Source organism: Chiloscyllium punctatum, chromosome 8, assembly GCF_047496795.1.
Source record: "Chiloscyllium punctatum isolate Juve2018m chromosome 8, sChiPun1.3, whole genome shotgun sequence".
NCBI classification, from domain to species: Eukaryota; Metazoa; Chordata; class Chondrichthyes; order Orectolobiformes; family Hemiscylliidae; genus Chiloscyllium; species Chiloscyllium punctatum.
The window spans coordinates 71120329-71133823 of record NC_092746.1 but is presented as its reverse complement, the minus strand read 5'-3'; the positions used below and the strand labels follow the sequence as shown (position 1 = coordinate 71133823).

Below are 13495 nucleotides of genomic sequence, written 5' to 3'. Positions count from 1 at the left end.
CATGGCTCAGGGATGGGCAGGACTGGCAGCTGAATGTTCCAGGATACAAATGCTACAGGAAAGATAGAAAGGGAGGCAAAAGAGGAGGGGGAGTGGCATTTTTGATAAGGGATAGCATTACAGCTGTGCTAAGGGAGGATATTCCCGGAAATACATCCAGGGAAGTTATTTGGGTGGAACAGAGAAATAAGAAAGGAATGATCACCTTATTGGGATTATATTATAGACCACCTAATAGTCAGTGGGAAATTGAGAAACAAACTTGTAAGGAGCTCTCAGCTATCTGTAAGAATAAAAGGGTAGTAATGATAGGGGATTTTAACTTTCCAAACATCGACTGGGACTGCCATAGTTTTAAAGATTTAGATGGAGAGGAATTTCTTAAGTGTGTACAAGACAATTTTCTGATTCAGTATGTGGATTTACCTACCAGAGAAAGTGCAAAACTTGACCTACTCTTGGGAAATAAGGCAGGGCAGGTGACTGAGGTGTCAGTGGGGGAGCACTTTGGGGCCAATGACCATAATTCTATTCATTTTAGAATACTGATGCAAAAGGATAGACCAGATCTAAAAGTTGTAGTTCCAAATTGGAGAAAGGCCAATTTTGACGGTATTAGGCAAGAACTTCCAAAAGCTGATTGGAGGCAGATGTTCGCAGGTAAAGGAACGGCTGGAAAATGGGAAGCCTTCAGCAATGGGATAACAAGAATCCAGAGAAAGTATATTCCTGTCAGGGTGAAAAGGAAGGCTGGTAGGTGTAGGGAATGCTGGATGACTAAAGACATTGAGGGTTTGGTTAAGAAAAAGAAGGAAGCATGTGTCAGGTATAGACAGGATAGATTGAGTGAATCCTTAGGAGAGTATAAAGAAAGTAGGAGTATACTTAAGAGGGAAATCAGGAGGTCAAAACGGGGACTTGAGATAGCTTTGGCAAATAGAATTAAGGAAAATCCAAAGGGGTTTTACAAATATATTAAAAAGGGTAACGAGGGAGAGAGTAGGGCCCCTCAAAGATCAGCAAGGTTGCCTTTGTGTGGAGCCACAGAAAATGGGGGAGGTACTAAATTAATATTTTGCATCAGTATTTACTGTGGAAAAGGATATGGAAAATATAGACTTTCGGGAAATAGATGGTGACATCTTGCAAAATGTCCAGATTACAGAGGAGGAAGTGCTGAATGTCTTGAAACGGCTAAAGGTGGATAAATCCCCAGGACCTGATCAGGTGTACCCGAGAACTCTATGGGAAGCTAGAGAAGTGATTGCTGGGCCTCTTGCTGAGATATTTGTATCATCGATAGTCACAGGTGAGGTGCCGGAAGATTGGAGGTTGGCTAACGTGGTGCCACTGTTTAAGAAGGGTGGTAAGGACAAGCCAGGGAACTATGGACCGGTGAGCCTGACCTCGGTGGTGGGCAAGTTGTTGGAGGGAATCCTGAGGGACAGGATGTATATGTATTTGGAAAGGCAAGGACTGATTAGAGATAGTCAACATGGCTTTGTGCGTGGGAAATCATGTCTCACAAACTTGATTGAGTTTTTTGAAGAAGTAACAAAGAAGATTGATGAGGGCACAGCAGTAGATGTGACCTATATGGACTTCAGTAAGGCGTTCGACAAGGTTCCCCATGTGAGACTGATTAGCAAGGTTAGATCTCATGGAATACAGGGAGAACTAGCCATTTGGATACAGAACTGGCTCAAAGGTAGAAGACAGGTGGTGGTGGAGTTTTGTTTTTCAGGCTGGAGGCCTGTGACCAGTGCAGTGCCACAAGGATCGGTGCTGGGCCCTCTACTTTTTGTCATTTACATAAACGATTTGGATGCGAGCATAAGAGGTATAGTTAGTAAGTTTGCAGATGACACCAAAATTGAAGGTGTAATGGACAGCGAAGAAGGTTACCTCAGATTACAACAGGATCTGGACCAGATGGGCCAATGCGCTGAGAAGTGGCAGATGGAGTTTAATTCAGATAAATGCGAGGTGCTGCATTTTGGGAAAGCAAATCTTACCATTAAGTGTATGATCCTGCTAAGGTCCTCGGGAGTGTTGCTGAACAAAGAGACCTTGGAGTGAAGGTTGATAGCTCCTTGAAAGTGGAGTCGCAGGTAGATAGGATAGTGAAGAAGGCATTTGGTATGCTTTCCTTTATGGGTCAGAGTATTGAGTTCAGGAGTTGGGAGGTCATGTTGCGGCTGTACAGGACACTGTTGGAATATTGCGTGCAATTCTGGTCTCCTTCCTATCGGAAAGATGTTGTGAAACTTGAAAGGGTTCAGAAAAGATTGACAAGGTTGTTGCCAGGGTTGGAGGATCTGAGCTACAGGGTGAGGCTGAACAGGTTGGGGCTGTTTTCCCTGAAGCGTCAGAGGCTGAGGGGTGACCTTATAGAGGTTTACAAAATTATGAGGGGCATGGATAGGATAAATAGGCAAAGTCTTTTCCCTGGGGTCAGGGAGTCCAGACCTAGAGGGCATAGGTTTAGGGTGAGAGGGGAAAGATATAAAAGAGACCTAAGGGGCAACTTTTTCATGCAGAGGGTGGTATGTGTATGGAATGAGCTGCCAGAGGAAGTGGTGGAGGCTTGTACAATTGCAACATTTAAGAGGCATTTGGATGGGTATATGAATAGGAAGGGTTTGGAGGGATATGGGCCGGGAGCTCGCAGGTGGGACTAGATTGGGTTGGGATATCTGGTCGGCATGGACGGGTTGGACCGAAGGGTCTGTTTCCATGCTGTACATCTCTATGACTCTATAACATAGTGTATCACGTAGATTGGTAGATTGGTGGAGCTTCGTGATATTCCGTATTTTATGTTTACCTCTGTGGGTTCGATTCGGATATAGCTGTTTTTTGCCCCTGTAAAGCAGCTCAGAAACTGCCAGCTTTGGGTCTTTTGTAGCTTATAGCTTCTTGGAAGTTGAGAGATAAAGCCAGATCTATAACTGAAATAGAGTTAATGCTACATCTATTGACCTTGATGCAGCTGCGATTGGGAGCTGGTATTCAGTCCAAGATAAAGTTGATAAAGAGAGGAGCAACTGGAAAATGTAGTTAGCTTGAAGTTAAAGGAAGAAATTTTCAGTAAACCTCTTAATAAAATACTGTTAGCCTTTTTGCAATTGGAGTTCTTGAATTAATCAGCTAGCTGAATCTACAGCAGCAGAGTAGGAGTCACGGGAATGTCTGTGTTTGAGCCGTGAAATCAGAGTCATAAGGTCAGTGAAGCAGTTGGTGGATCATTTAACCAAATGTTAATGGAAGGACCCCCACAAAAGCTTGAACCAGCTGAAACACTGATATGTAATGCAGAGTAACTTTTGGAGAGCTGTAATATACCATTTGATTTGTTTTTTAGCATGGTAGTAACGGAAGACATTGAGGTATAGTGTTAGACTTTTCCAGGCTTGTTATAGTATGCCAGTTGCTGTTGATTCTTGTTCTAAATGGTTGTCTTCTTCGTTCTGTTTTATCATGCTTGACCTTGAGAGAAGGAATTTGTGTCACGATCTAGAGGCATACAATTGACAACCTTCTTTTTTGTTTTTCAGTGTCATACACATTACATCCCTGTTTGTGCATCCAATGGAGATACTTACCAAAATGAATGTTTCATGAGGCTGGCTGCATGCAAGTATCAGAAAGAAATCACAGCAGTAACTGAAGGTCTATGTTACACAGGTGAGTATTACATCAGAACACTCAACTTTTGATGAAAACATCATTTTACTTTAAACTTTCTTTTTGTGATATCTTAAATATAGTTTCCTTTGTGGAAATGAAAATGTATTTGACAAATAACTTTCTGAATAGCATTACTAATCATATATCAAATGCTGATTACTTTATCTGCAGTGTATGGGAATGGGTTAGGAAAGCAAAAAAACAACAAACAGCACAGTAAAATGCCCTTCCTTCTTTATAAGGGATCTGAGACCACTGGTCATTTTTAAGTGCTGCTGAAGGTAGGCTGATGTTTGGGGGCAGAATGCAGAATGTGGAACTCCTAGTAAGTTGTAAGACCCTGGAAATTTGCCTATTTCTCTGGCTCCTATCTGAACTTGCACTTGTTATACGCAGGAAAGTCTGGAGGTGAAGAATGCAACAGGGACCAATCTTTGCGCACTTTTGTAAGCATATATGTACAAGAGTTACACATTACAAATATCCACCTCCTAACCTAACAACCAGGTTTAGTCTGTTACTTTTTATAGGAAATGTGAATCCCCAATTAATGCCAACCACCTGCATACAATTAAATAAAAACAAGTTACATAAGTAATAGATTCCCTTCCCTCTCTTGAAATAAAAGTTTATCGGTATGCAATCAATAGTTTGAAACAATTTAAATTAATGTCCTCTTTTTTTTTGCAAAGCATGACATGGTGAGACTGCCATCATCAAGAACGTTAACAATTTTTAAACTTGCATTCCTTTTTGTAGACATGACAGTTGATACCTTGGATCTTCACTTTTATATTTAGAGATTTCTTTTTCTTCCATCTTTTAACCAGAATTTTAACCCATCTACACCGCAATTTTGGTAGAGTGAGCATTTAATTGAGTTGCATCTATATTCAATGACACCTAAAGGAGCCAATTTAATCAGGCTTGCTTTGAAATAAGAAAAAAGAGTGAGCTTATTAATTATTAAGTTTGAGAAGAATGAACAACACAACACACACATGCACAGATTAGAAATACGAAGTTGTCCAAAAAGATAAACAGAATGAAAACAGAGGTACAGATCAATCTCTGGATTGTTTATGAAGAGGTGAAGGTTCAAGGATGCAACCGTTGCAGTGGAGGTTACTGAGAGCAATAACTTTGCAGGTTGAACAACTAGATTTTTAACATTCTTCATTTTGCAGGTTATTGAAGTTCCTTTATCCTGATTCAATTTTTTAACTGGTTTGCAGCACTTGCAAGAAAGTCTTTACCTGCAACACAGAGATAACTAGGGATAGTCCTTTAACTGACTGTCATAACACATGAATACTCAAACCCCAGCTGGTACATGAGCATTCAATCTCACTAGTCTACTCCAACTGAGTTGAAACTGGCTTTTTAATGGTTTTATTTCCTGGAAGGTAAAACAGACAGATCTGCAAGAAATGATCTTCTGCTGAGAAGAGAGAAATAGGCAACACACCTCATTATCTCTTCTTGTTAAATCTTACCCTGCTTGAAACTTCCCTGATAATTTATAAGTGTGATATTCATTTGGCTTCACACTGGACTTTACCAGGCAGTCATTGAATTTAATTCCACAATTTTTCTGTGATAATTCTCCTTTGAAAAACAGTACATTTTGTAAAAAAGTCTGTAAATACTTCTGTGTTCAGACCCATCATCCTAACACAGACAATGACCATTCCCACAACAAGAGAGAGTTTAACTATCACCCGTTAATGTTTAAAGGCATTACCGTCCCTGAATTCCCCATCATCTATGTTCTGGGTATTACCATTGACCAGAATCTGAACTGGACTCGTCTTATAAATACAATGGCTACAAGAGAAGGTTAGAGCAGGAAATCTGTGGATAGATTTAATAAAGTGGCAGATAGGGATGCTGCCAACTTCTTGCCTTCACTCCAACTAAGTCCATGGCAGGAACTCCCGTGATGAATACACATTAATGAGATAAATGTTTGCAGAAACATATCTCTGGATAGTAACACCTACAGAAATGCACCATTTATGTGTGGCCAAAAGATCATAAAGGGTTTTAGGATTAATTTTGCAGTGATGGAGAGGCCCCTCTAATATCTGTATCACCCCGTTACTCTTCAAAATTCCAAGCAAGGAGCCTCACTTCAGCCTTAAATCCCATCTGCACCATCCCAAGGCCTGCATGCAATTAAAAGTAATTACTGTACAATTGGAATTGTTCACATAGAATCGGAATGTCTCATTTGGAGGTCAGTGTGATCCCATATCTCGGGAGTCCTTTCAGGTGCTGAGGCAGGTGCTTGCACTAATGACAGCACAGACCAGAGGTTTATCATTATTGACACTGAAGTAGGCAAAGGTGACTGAAGTCTTTGACAACTTGTCAGTCTTTCTCTGGAAGATCCTCTTCCATGCTGACCATTTAATGTGAAGGTACTTGGTCCCTTAGCAATGGATTGTTGTTTGAAATGTTTATGTGGTCCACATACTGTCAAGATCAGCATTCTCTTTAAGGCAGTTTCTATATTCCATCGAGAGTCCAGGACTGTTACCATATGTGCTCTGGAAATGATCATAGGACTATTAGCCACAGGACCAAAAGTAGGCTATTCAACCCATTGAGTCTGGTCCACCACTAAATAAGATCATGGCCGATCTGATAATTCTCAACTCCATTTTCCTATCTTTTCCACATAATTCTGGATTCCCTTGATGCTGGAATATAAGGGGCACATGGAAGAAACAGCTATTTCTTTTTAGACTTTCCATTACTGATTCCAATGATAGTATTTTTAGCACATGTGCAGTCCACTGTCAGTACCATAACTGGGTTTATTAACAATTCTGCACAAATCAAATTTATATCTTTTGTGATTCCAGTTCCTGATGCCAAGTTTCATAAGATTGAACCACATACTAAAGAATTCAGGTGTAACATGTCAACTTCTCAGCCCCAGCAATTTTCTATCCTTTGAAATTAGTGTGATTCTGATCCCAAAGTCTTGGTTCACATTTGTGTTTGTGAAGCCTTGTAACAGTGGTGCAAATTCATGGAATTGTCTTTTCAGAATAAATCATGAACTAACTAATTCAGGAGACACCACAATGTGGAAAATTTTACAGACTATTCAAAGAAGGAAGTTTGAGAGGTCGTATAATTTGTTATTCAATCCTATATGTCAGCTTATTGGCTACATGAACTAAATTCCAACTTCTTCAGTAAAATAATAATTTCTTGTCACACTGAAACAGGCAGTCTGTTTTGATTTATAAACTCAACTGTTTCATCAGACATTGTTGTCCCATTTAAGTAAAGAAGAGCAAACATAAAACCATCAATAAACTATAATAAAAATGAGCTGCTAATGTTACAGACTAATGATGTTTATAGTGCTTATAGCTCAGAAGCAGAATATTTGTGTCTATTCTTCAACTGGAGCTATATACTCCAATTGAATATTAAAATATTTTTATATATTTCCTTTACGAAAACCTATCCAATTACCATTTAAATTATATAGTAGTCTTTGCCTCAAATGGGCAGATGATAACATATTCATGTTTCAATAATACCTTCTAAAATCTTTTTTTTAAAGTGATACTCGTAAAGTAGAAACTTTATTAATTGATTTACCAACCAGAAGAGAACTATTTATCATTTCAAGCTTTTCACAAATTTGAGTCTTGATTAGATCACATCTTGCACTTTTCACAATATTCAGTTTTTTATTCATATCTCTAATCTTTCGCTCCTATTATAATTTAAACAAATTTTCACTGCACACTTTCATAGCTCTGATATTCTACTTAATCCCAAAACAGCATATGGTACTCCAGCTGCATCTTAACTAGTGACTTTTACTGATTCAGTGACACTTCCTTGCTTTGAAATTCATTCCTACTATCTATAAAATCTAGAATTTCATTTATCCTTCTTAAAGTATTTTCGATCAATAGTTTCACTTTTAAAAATCTTTTTATTTGCACCCCTAAATCTCTTTGTTACACTCTGGTATTAAGATTCTTATGCTTAGTCTATACTTGCTTTCACTGTTCCAGTCCCCAAAGGAAACTGCTTCAGAATGAATTAGAAGCTGTTGTAATATTTCATACATAACATTTTGTCACTTGTTCACCGATTAGTGTCAGCTGTTGTAGTGTTCGCTTCTCGGAGTCAGGATGAAGGATTACTACATTGTTGGATGAGATATTAAACTGAGGTTCTTGTTAGCTAGACGTAAGTGATCCTATAGCACTATTCAAATGAAGTAAAAGACACATTAACTGATATTTAATTTGATGTGCACAATATTGACCTGTCTGATCACTTCATGATTTTCTAAGTATTCTGCTATAACTTCATTCATTTCTAGCAATTTCCCAAGGACCAGTGTTAGATGAACTGACCTATAGTTTCCTGCTTTTCCTGTCTCCCTCCTTTCTTAAATAAAGGTGTTACATTGGCTGCTTTCCAACCCACTGGCATTCTTCCAGAAGTTAATGAATTTTGAAAGATCATAACAAATGCATCTGCTAACTCTTCAGCCACCTCTTTTAAGGCCATCCCCTAGAAATTGTCAACAGTTAGGTCTAATTCTTTTCCCAGTACCTTTTCCCTGGTACTGGTGATTGCTTTAAGTTCATTCCTATCATTCATTTCATGACTTTCAAGTGTTTTTGGGAAGTTTTCTAAGACTCCCTCCCTCTTTTCTTTGGTCATTTTTCTTGGATCTTAAAACCTGGCAAATCTTCTAATCTTCTAATCTACCACTAGTGTTTACAGACTTGCTTTCTCTCGAGCTTTGTGCTCTGTTCCTCAAAGAAAGAACAAACTTAGAAATAATTGCAGTGGTATAAGTTCAGTTAATTGCCATAGTGCAAATAGTGAGGGTGATTAGCATGGGGAGAATCAAGATGTGGCATCAAATTGCATGAAGATGAGATTGAATAGATAGATATTTGTTATGATCCCAGCTGATGCTATTACAGGGTAGGTCAGATCTCAGACAAGAAACTGGCTTGGTAGATCATATTTTATTTTGGTTTGGTTTTAAGCAGTGTCTACATAAGAAATGTAAGAACACAATGCTAAAGAATCTAGTTTAGCAACAAATCAGATGTTTATTACAAAAGGAACATTGATAAAATAGACTAATCTATCTACTTAAAATACAAGATCAGATGTTTTTAAACATATAGTAATGCAGATCATTGCCAAAACACTTCTTTAAAAATTGATAAGTTAAAGCTTCTGTACAGTTCCCAAAAACAGCTCACAATAATCACAGCAGAGTCCCTGTACCTAACACCTGAGTAGATTTAAATCACTTGCGATTTCAGCTTTTAGACTGGAACTGTGATAGCTTCTTTCTGTAGCTACCTCACACCTGCGCATCACTGTGCTAAGCTTTAATAATGATATTTGCATTTTTATACCCACGCTTCTGCCCTTAGACTAACATTAATATTTCACTCTTGAGGTAATCTAATACACTAAGTCTATCATTCCCTTCTCAGGTGCACTGGTCTATACAGCCATCCTGTATCAAAATCTTCAGGACTAACAAACTTAAATTCAAAATTAAAACTAAAAGTCTCTCAGTTGTGGACATAGGAGCTGGGAAATGTGGATTGGACACAGCTATTTGAAGGGAAGTCCACATATGAGATATGGGAGGCTTTCAAAGATAAGTTAACGGCAATGCAGGATAGGCATGTCCCATTGAAGGCAAAGGATAGAAGGGCAAGATTCATGAACCCTGGATGACAGGAGAAATTGTACGACTAGCCAAGCGGAAAAGGGAAGCATACATAAGGTCTAGGCAGCTAAGAACAGAACGGACCCTGGAAGAATATCGGAAGAGTAGGACAAGTCTTAAACAAGGAATCAAGTGGGCTAAAAGGGGTCATGAAGTAGCTTTAGCAAGCAGAATTAAGGAAAACCCAAAAGCATTTTATTCTTATATAAGAAGCAAGCGGGTAACTAGAGAAAGGATTGGTCCACTAAAAGATAATGAAGGAAGGCTGTGTGCCGAACCTGAGAGAATGGGTGAGATTCTGAATGATTACTTTGCATCAGTGTTCACTGAGGAGAGGAACATGATGAATTTTGAGATTAGAGATAGAAGTTTGATTAGTCTGGATCACATTGGCATAAGTAGGGAAGATGTGTTGCGTATGCTAGAGGTTATTAAGGCGGACAAATCCCCAGGACCAGATGGGATCGATCCCAGGTTGCTGAGGGAGGCAAGTGAGGAAATGGCTCGGGCCCTGACAAATATCTTTGGCATCCTTAAATAAGGTGAGGTACCAGAGGACTGGAAGGTTGCTCATGTTGTCCCCCTGTACAAGAAGGGTAGTAGGGATATTCCTGGTAATTACAGACCAGTGAGCCTGACGTCAGTGGTGGGGAAGTTGCTGGAGAGGGTACTGAGAGATAGGATCTATTTATATTTAGAAAAGAATGAGCTTATCAGTAATAGGCAACATGGTTTTGTGTGGGAGAGATCATGCCTTACCAACTTAATAGAGTTCTTTGAGAAAGTGACCAAGTTGTTAGATGAAGGAAGGGCTGTTGATGTCATATACATGGACTTTAGTACAGCATTTGATAAGGTTCCCCATTGTAGACTAATGGAGAAAGTGAAGTCATATGGTGTGCAGGGTGTTCTAGCTAGGTGGATAAAGAACTGGTTGAGCAACAGGAGAAAGAGAGTAGTAGTTGAAGGGAGTTTCTCGAAATGGAGAAATGGAGTGGTGTTCCACAGGGGTCAGTATTGGGGCCACTGTTGTTTGTAATATACATAAATGATCTAGAAGAGGGCACTGTTGGTATGATCAGCACGTTTGCAGATGACACAAAGATTGGTGGAGTAGCAGAAAGCATAAGGGACTGTCAGAGAATACAGGAGGATATAGATAGACTGGAGAGTTGGGTGGAAAAGTGGCAGATGGTTTTCAATCCAGACAAATTTGAGGTGATGCATTTAGGCAAGACTAATTCTAGAGCGAATTACACAATGATTGGAAGAGTCTTGGGAAAAGTTGATGGGCAGAGAGATCTGGGAGTGCAGATCCATTGTACCCTGAAGGTTGCTGCACAGGTGGATAGAGTGGTCAAGAAGGCATAAAATATGCTTGCCTTCATCAGATGGGGTATTGAGTATAAGAGCTGGCAAGTCATGTTAAAATTGTACAGGACATTGGTTAGGCCACATTTGGAATACTGTGTATAGTTCTGGGCGTCACATTACCAAAAGGATGTGGGCGCTTTGGAGAGGGTGCAGAGAAGGTTTACAAGGATGTTGCCTGGTATGGAAAGTGCTAGTTATGAAGAGAGGTTGAGTAGGTTAGGTTTATTTTCACTAGAAAAAAGCAGATTGAGGGGTCACCTGATTGAGGTTTACAAAATCATGAAGGGTATAGGAAGGGTGGATAGACACAAGCTTTTTCCCAGGATGAAGGATTCGATAACAAGAGGTCATGCTTTCAAAGTGAGAGGTGGAAAATTTAAGGGGATACACGTGGTAAGTACTTCACACAGAGGGTGGTGGGCATTTGGAACACGTTGCCAGCAGAGTTGGTAGAGGCAGGCACAGTAGATTCATTTAAGATCCGTCTGGGCAGCTGCATGAGTAGGTGGGGAGCAGAGGTTTACAAATGCTTAGGAATTGACCGACAGGTTTAGACAGTACATTTGGATCGGCTCAAGCTTGGAGGGCCTGTTCCTGGGCTGTAAATCTTTTTTTATCTTTGTTCTATATCCTTTAAGCTTAATAGAAACTCAGATTCCTGCACCCTCTTTGGAGCCCTATTGTTTCCTGTACTAGTTGCAAGCACTTTAAAATAAACAAAATCCATTAGTTATCAAATCTGTTTACACTGCATTTAGACTTCAAAATTATTTAAGAAAGAAATCACCATGGTTATAGGAATACTTATTTAATTGTTGATTCCAGACTAATTACTAACTCAAAACCAGAAATCCAAGCATATAGCAACTAACATTAAAGATTATAAATATACATAACACAGTTATTGAAGAACATTGATGGAAAAAGAAGCATGGTTCCAGTTGTAGGATAAACTGGGCGTTTGGAATCGTGGGGGGGGGGGGTGTGGGGGGGGTGTGGGGGGGGCGGTGGGGTGGGGGGAATGCGGTGCAATGTGTGGAATAGGTCTGAAAAGGTAGAATGAGGTAGGAGTGATATCAGGCTGTAACTAAATGCATACTCACCATCACTGACCTTGTTACATCATTTAAAGCACTTCCTGCACTGTATCCAAGAACACAGTATTCCTGCTACATCCTCATCTGCAATCAGTCATGTATGCTTTGTGGAAAAAGCAGTTTCTTCCTCCCATTGCTGAGGAGAAGATTCCTTCAGAGAGTCGTCCTTCCAGAATGGTGCAGCTTTTGGACATCCTGAATCTGTCTTCGACTATTGCAGTCTTTATATAAAATCTACCAACTGCTCAAAATTTGCTTTTATTCTTCTTTTTCATGTCTTTTTATACAGTGCAAACCCTGTGGCTTGAATAGAGGTAGTGGGAGACTGTTCTGATTGCTGTGATGCCCTTGCGCATGGGCTTTTGGTGTTGGAGCCTATTCGAACCCTATCAAAGGCTGTTCATCCTATCAATAATTACTATTGGTGTCCTACCCAGTATCAATGCCTCTGTTCCAAACATGCCAATGAGTTATTATCAAGGACATTGTGTCTGTGTTTAGTAGCCCCTGAGTATAGTCAGAAATGATGGGCTCACTTACTTCAAGTAATATATCCCTTGCCTTTATGGGAACATCATTGCCTACAAGTACCGCAACTACCTCCCAATCCAACTCTTGCAACCACAGCCATTCACCAATCTGACTTAGAAATAAAACCAATCACCCCTCAGTCAGTGCTGCTGGGTCACAATCCTGGAACTCACTCTCTACAGCAATGTGAATCTACCTAAAACATGTGGAATGACAGCAGTTCAAGAAGGCAGCTCAAATCCAGCTTTTCGAGGGCAACTAGGTATGGGCAATAAATGTGTGCACAGCCAGTATATCACCCAAATCCCATAATTAATAATAAAAAATGGGTCCTGCCTTTACCTCAGATGTGAGGTGACTGCAGTAATTCTACCAGAAACCCTGGCCAGAAAGTCCATTGCTACAGCTCTACTGGGTATCCTTGTAAGAAGTGGGGAGTAAAAGAATCAAATGCTGAAGCTTCAAGATGTGACTTCCCATCCCTATAGGCCTCATTTCTACAAGTTGTGGAATCAAATATCACTTGTTGTTCTGGGTGGTAAGGGTGTGCCTTCAGTTGAGGGATATCTGTTCATTGATATTTCCATACAATTTCTCTAAGTCATACTGTGTTTACAGCGATCAAATGGAACAGCTGTGTGCAGCAGCTCTCCTAGCTACAACATTGACTTTGATTTCATGTTATGTAATTAGAAATTCTCTTTGATTAGTTTCATATACTTTCACGAATATGACTTACCTGTGTGAGGCTGTATTTTACAATGCACCGGCCCATCTGTTTATAGACAAAAACAGAAGACTAGAACTTAAGAGTGAATGAGAAGGGACATGCTTATCTAAATATGAGGTGCCAATCTCGTGAAGCTACAATACAGAATTGTTTACATGCCAAACAGTGGAAGCAGCTTTCAATAGACAGGGCTAAGCAAATCATCAATCATTGGATCAGATCTAAGCTCTACAGTCCCGCCATATCTCGTCATGAATGATGGCAGTCAATTAAACAACCACAAGGAGGAGGGAGGTCCATAAACATCGCCTCCCAAATGATGGG

At 39.8% G+C, this 13495-nt stretch overlaps 1 protein-coding gene across 1 annotated transcript in view; it reads left to right on the top strand.

Moving 5' to 3' along the window:
- Positions 1-13495, top strand: part of tmeff1b (transmembrane protein with EGF-like and two follistatin-like domains 1b) — a 228004-nt gene that overhangs the window by 102333 nt on the left and 112176 nt on the right. The window contains exon 3 of the mRNA XM_072575758.1: positions 3558-3687. Within this exon, the coding sequence (XP_072431859.1) occupies positions 3558-3687 (130 nt within the window). The remainder of the gene's footprint in view (positions 1-3557; positions 3688-13495) is intronic.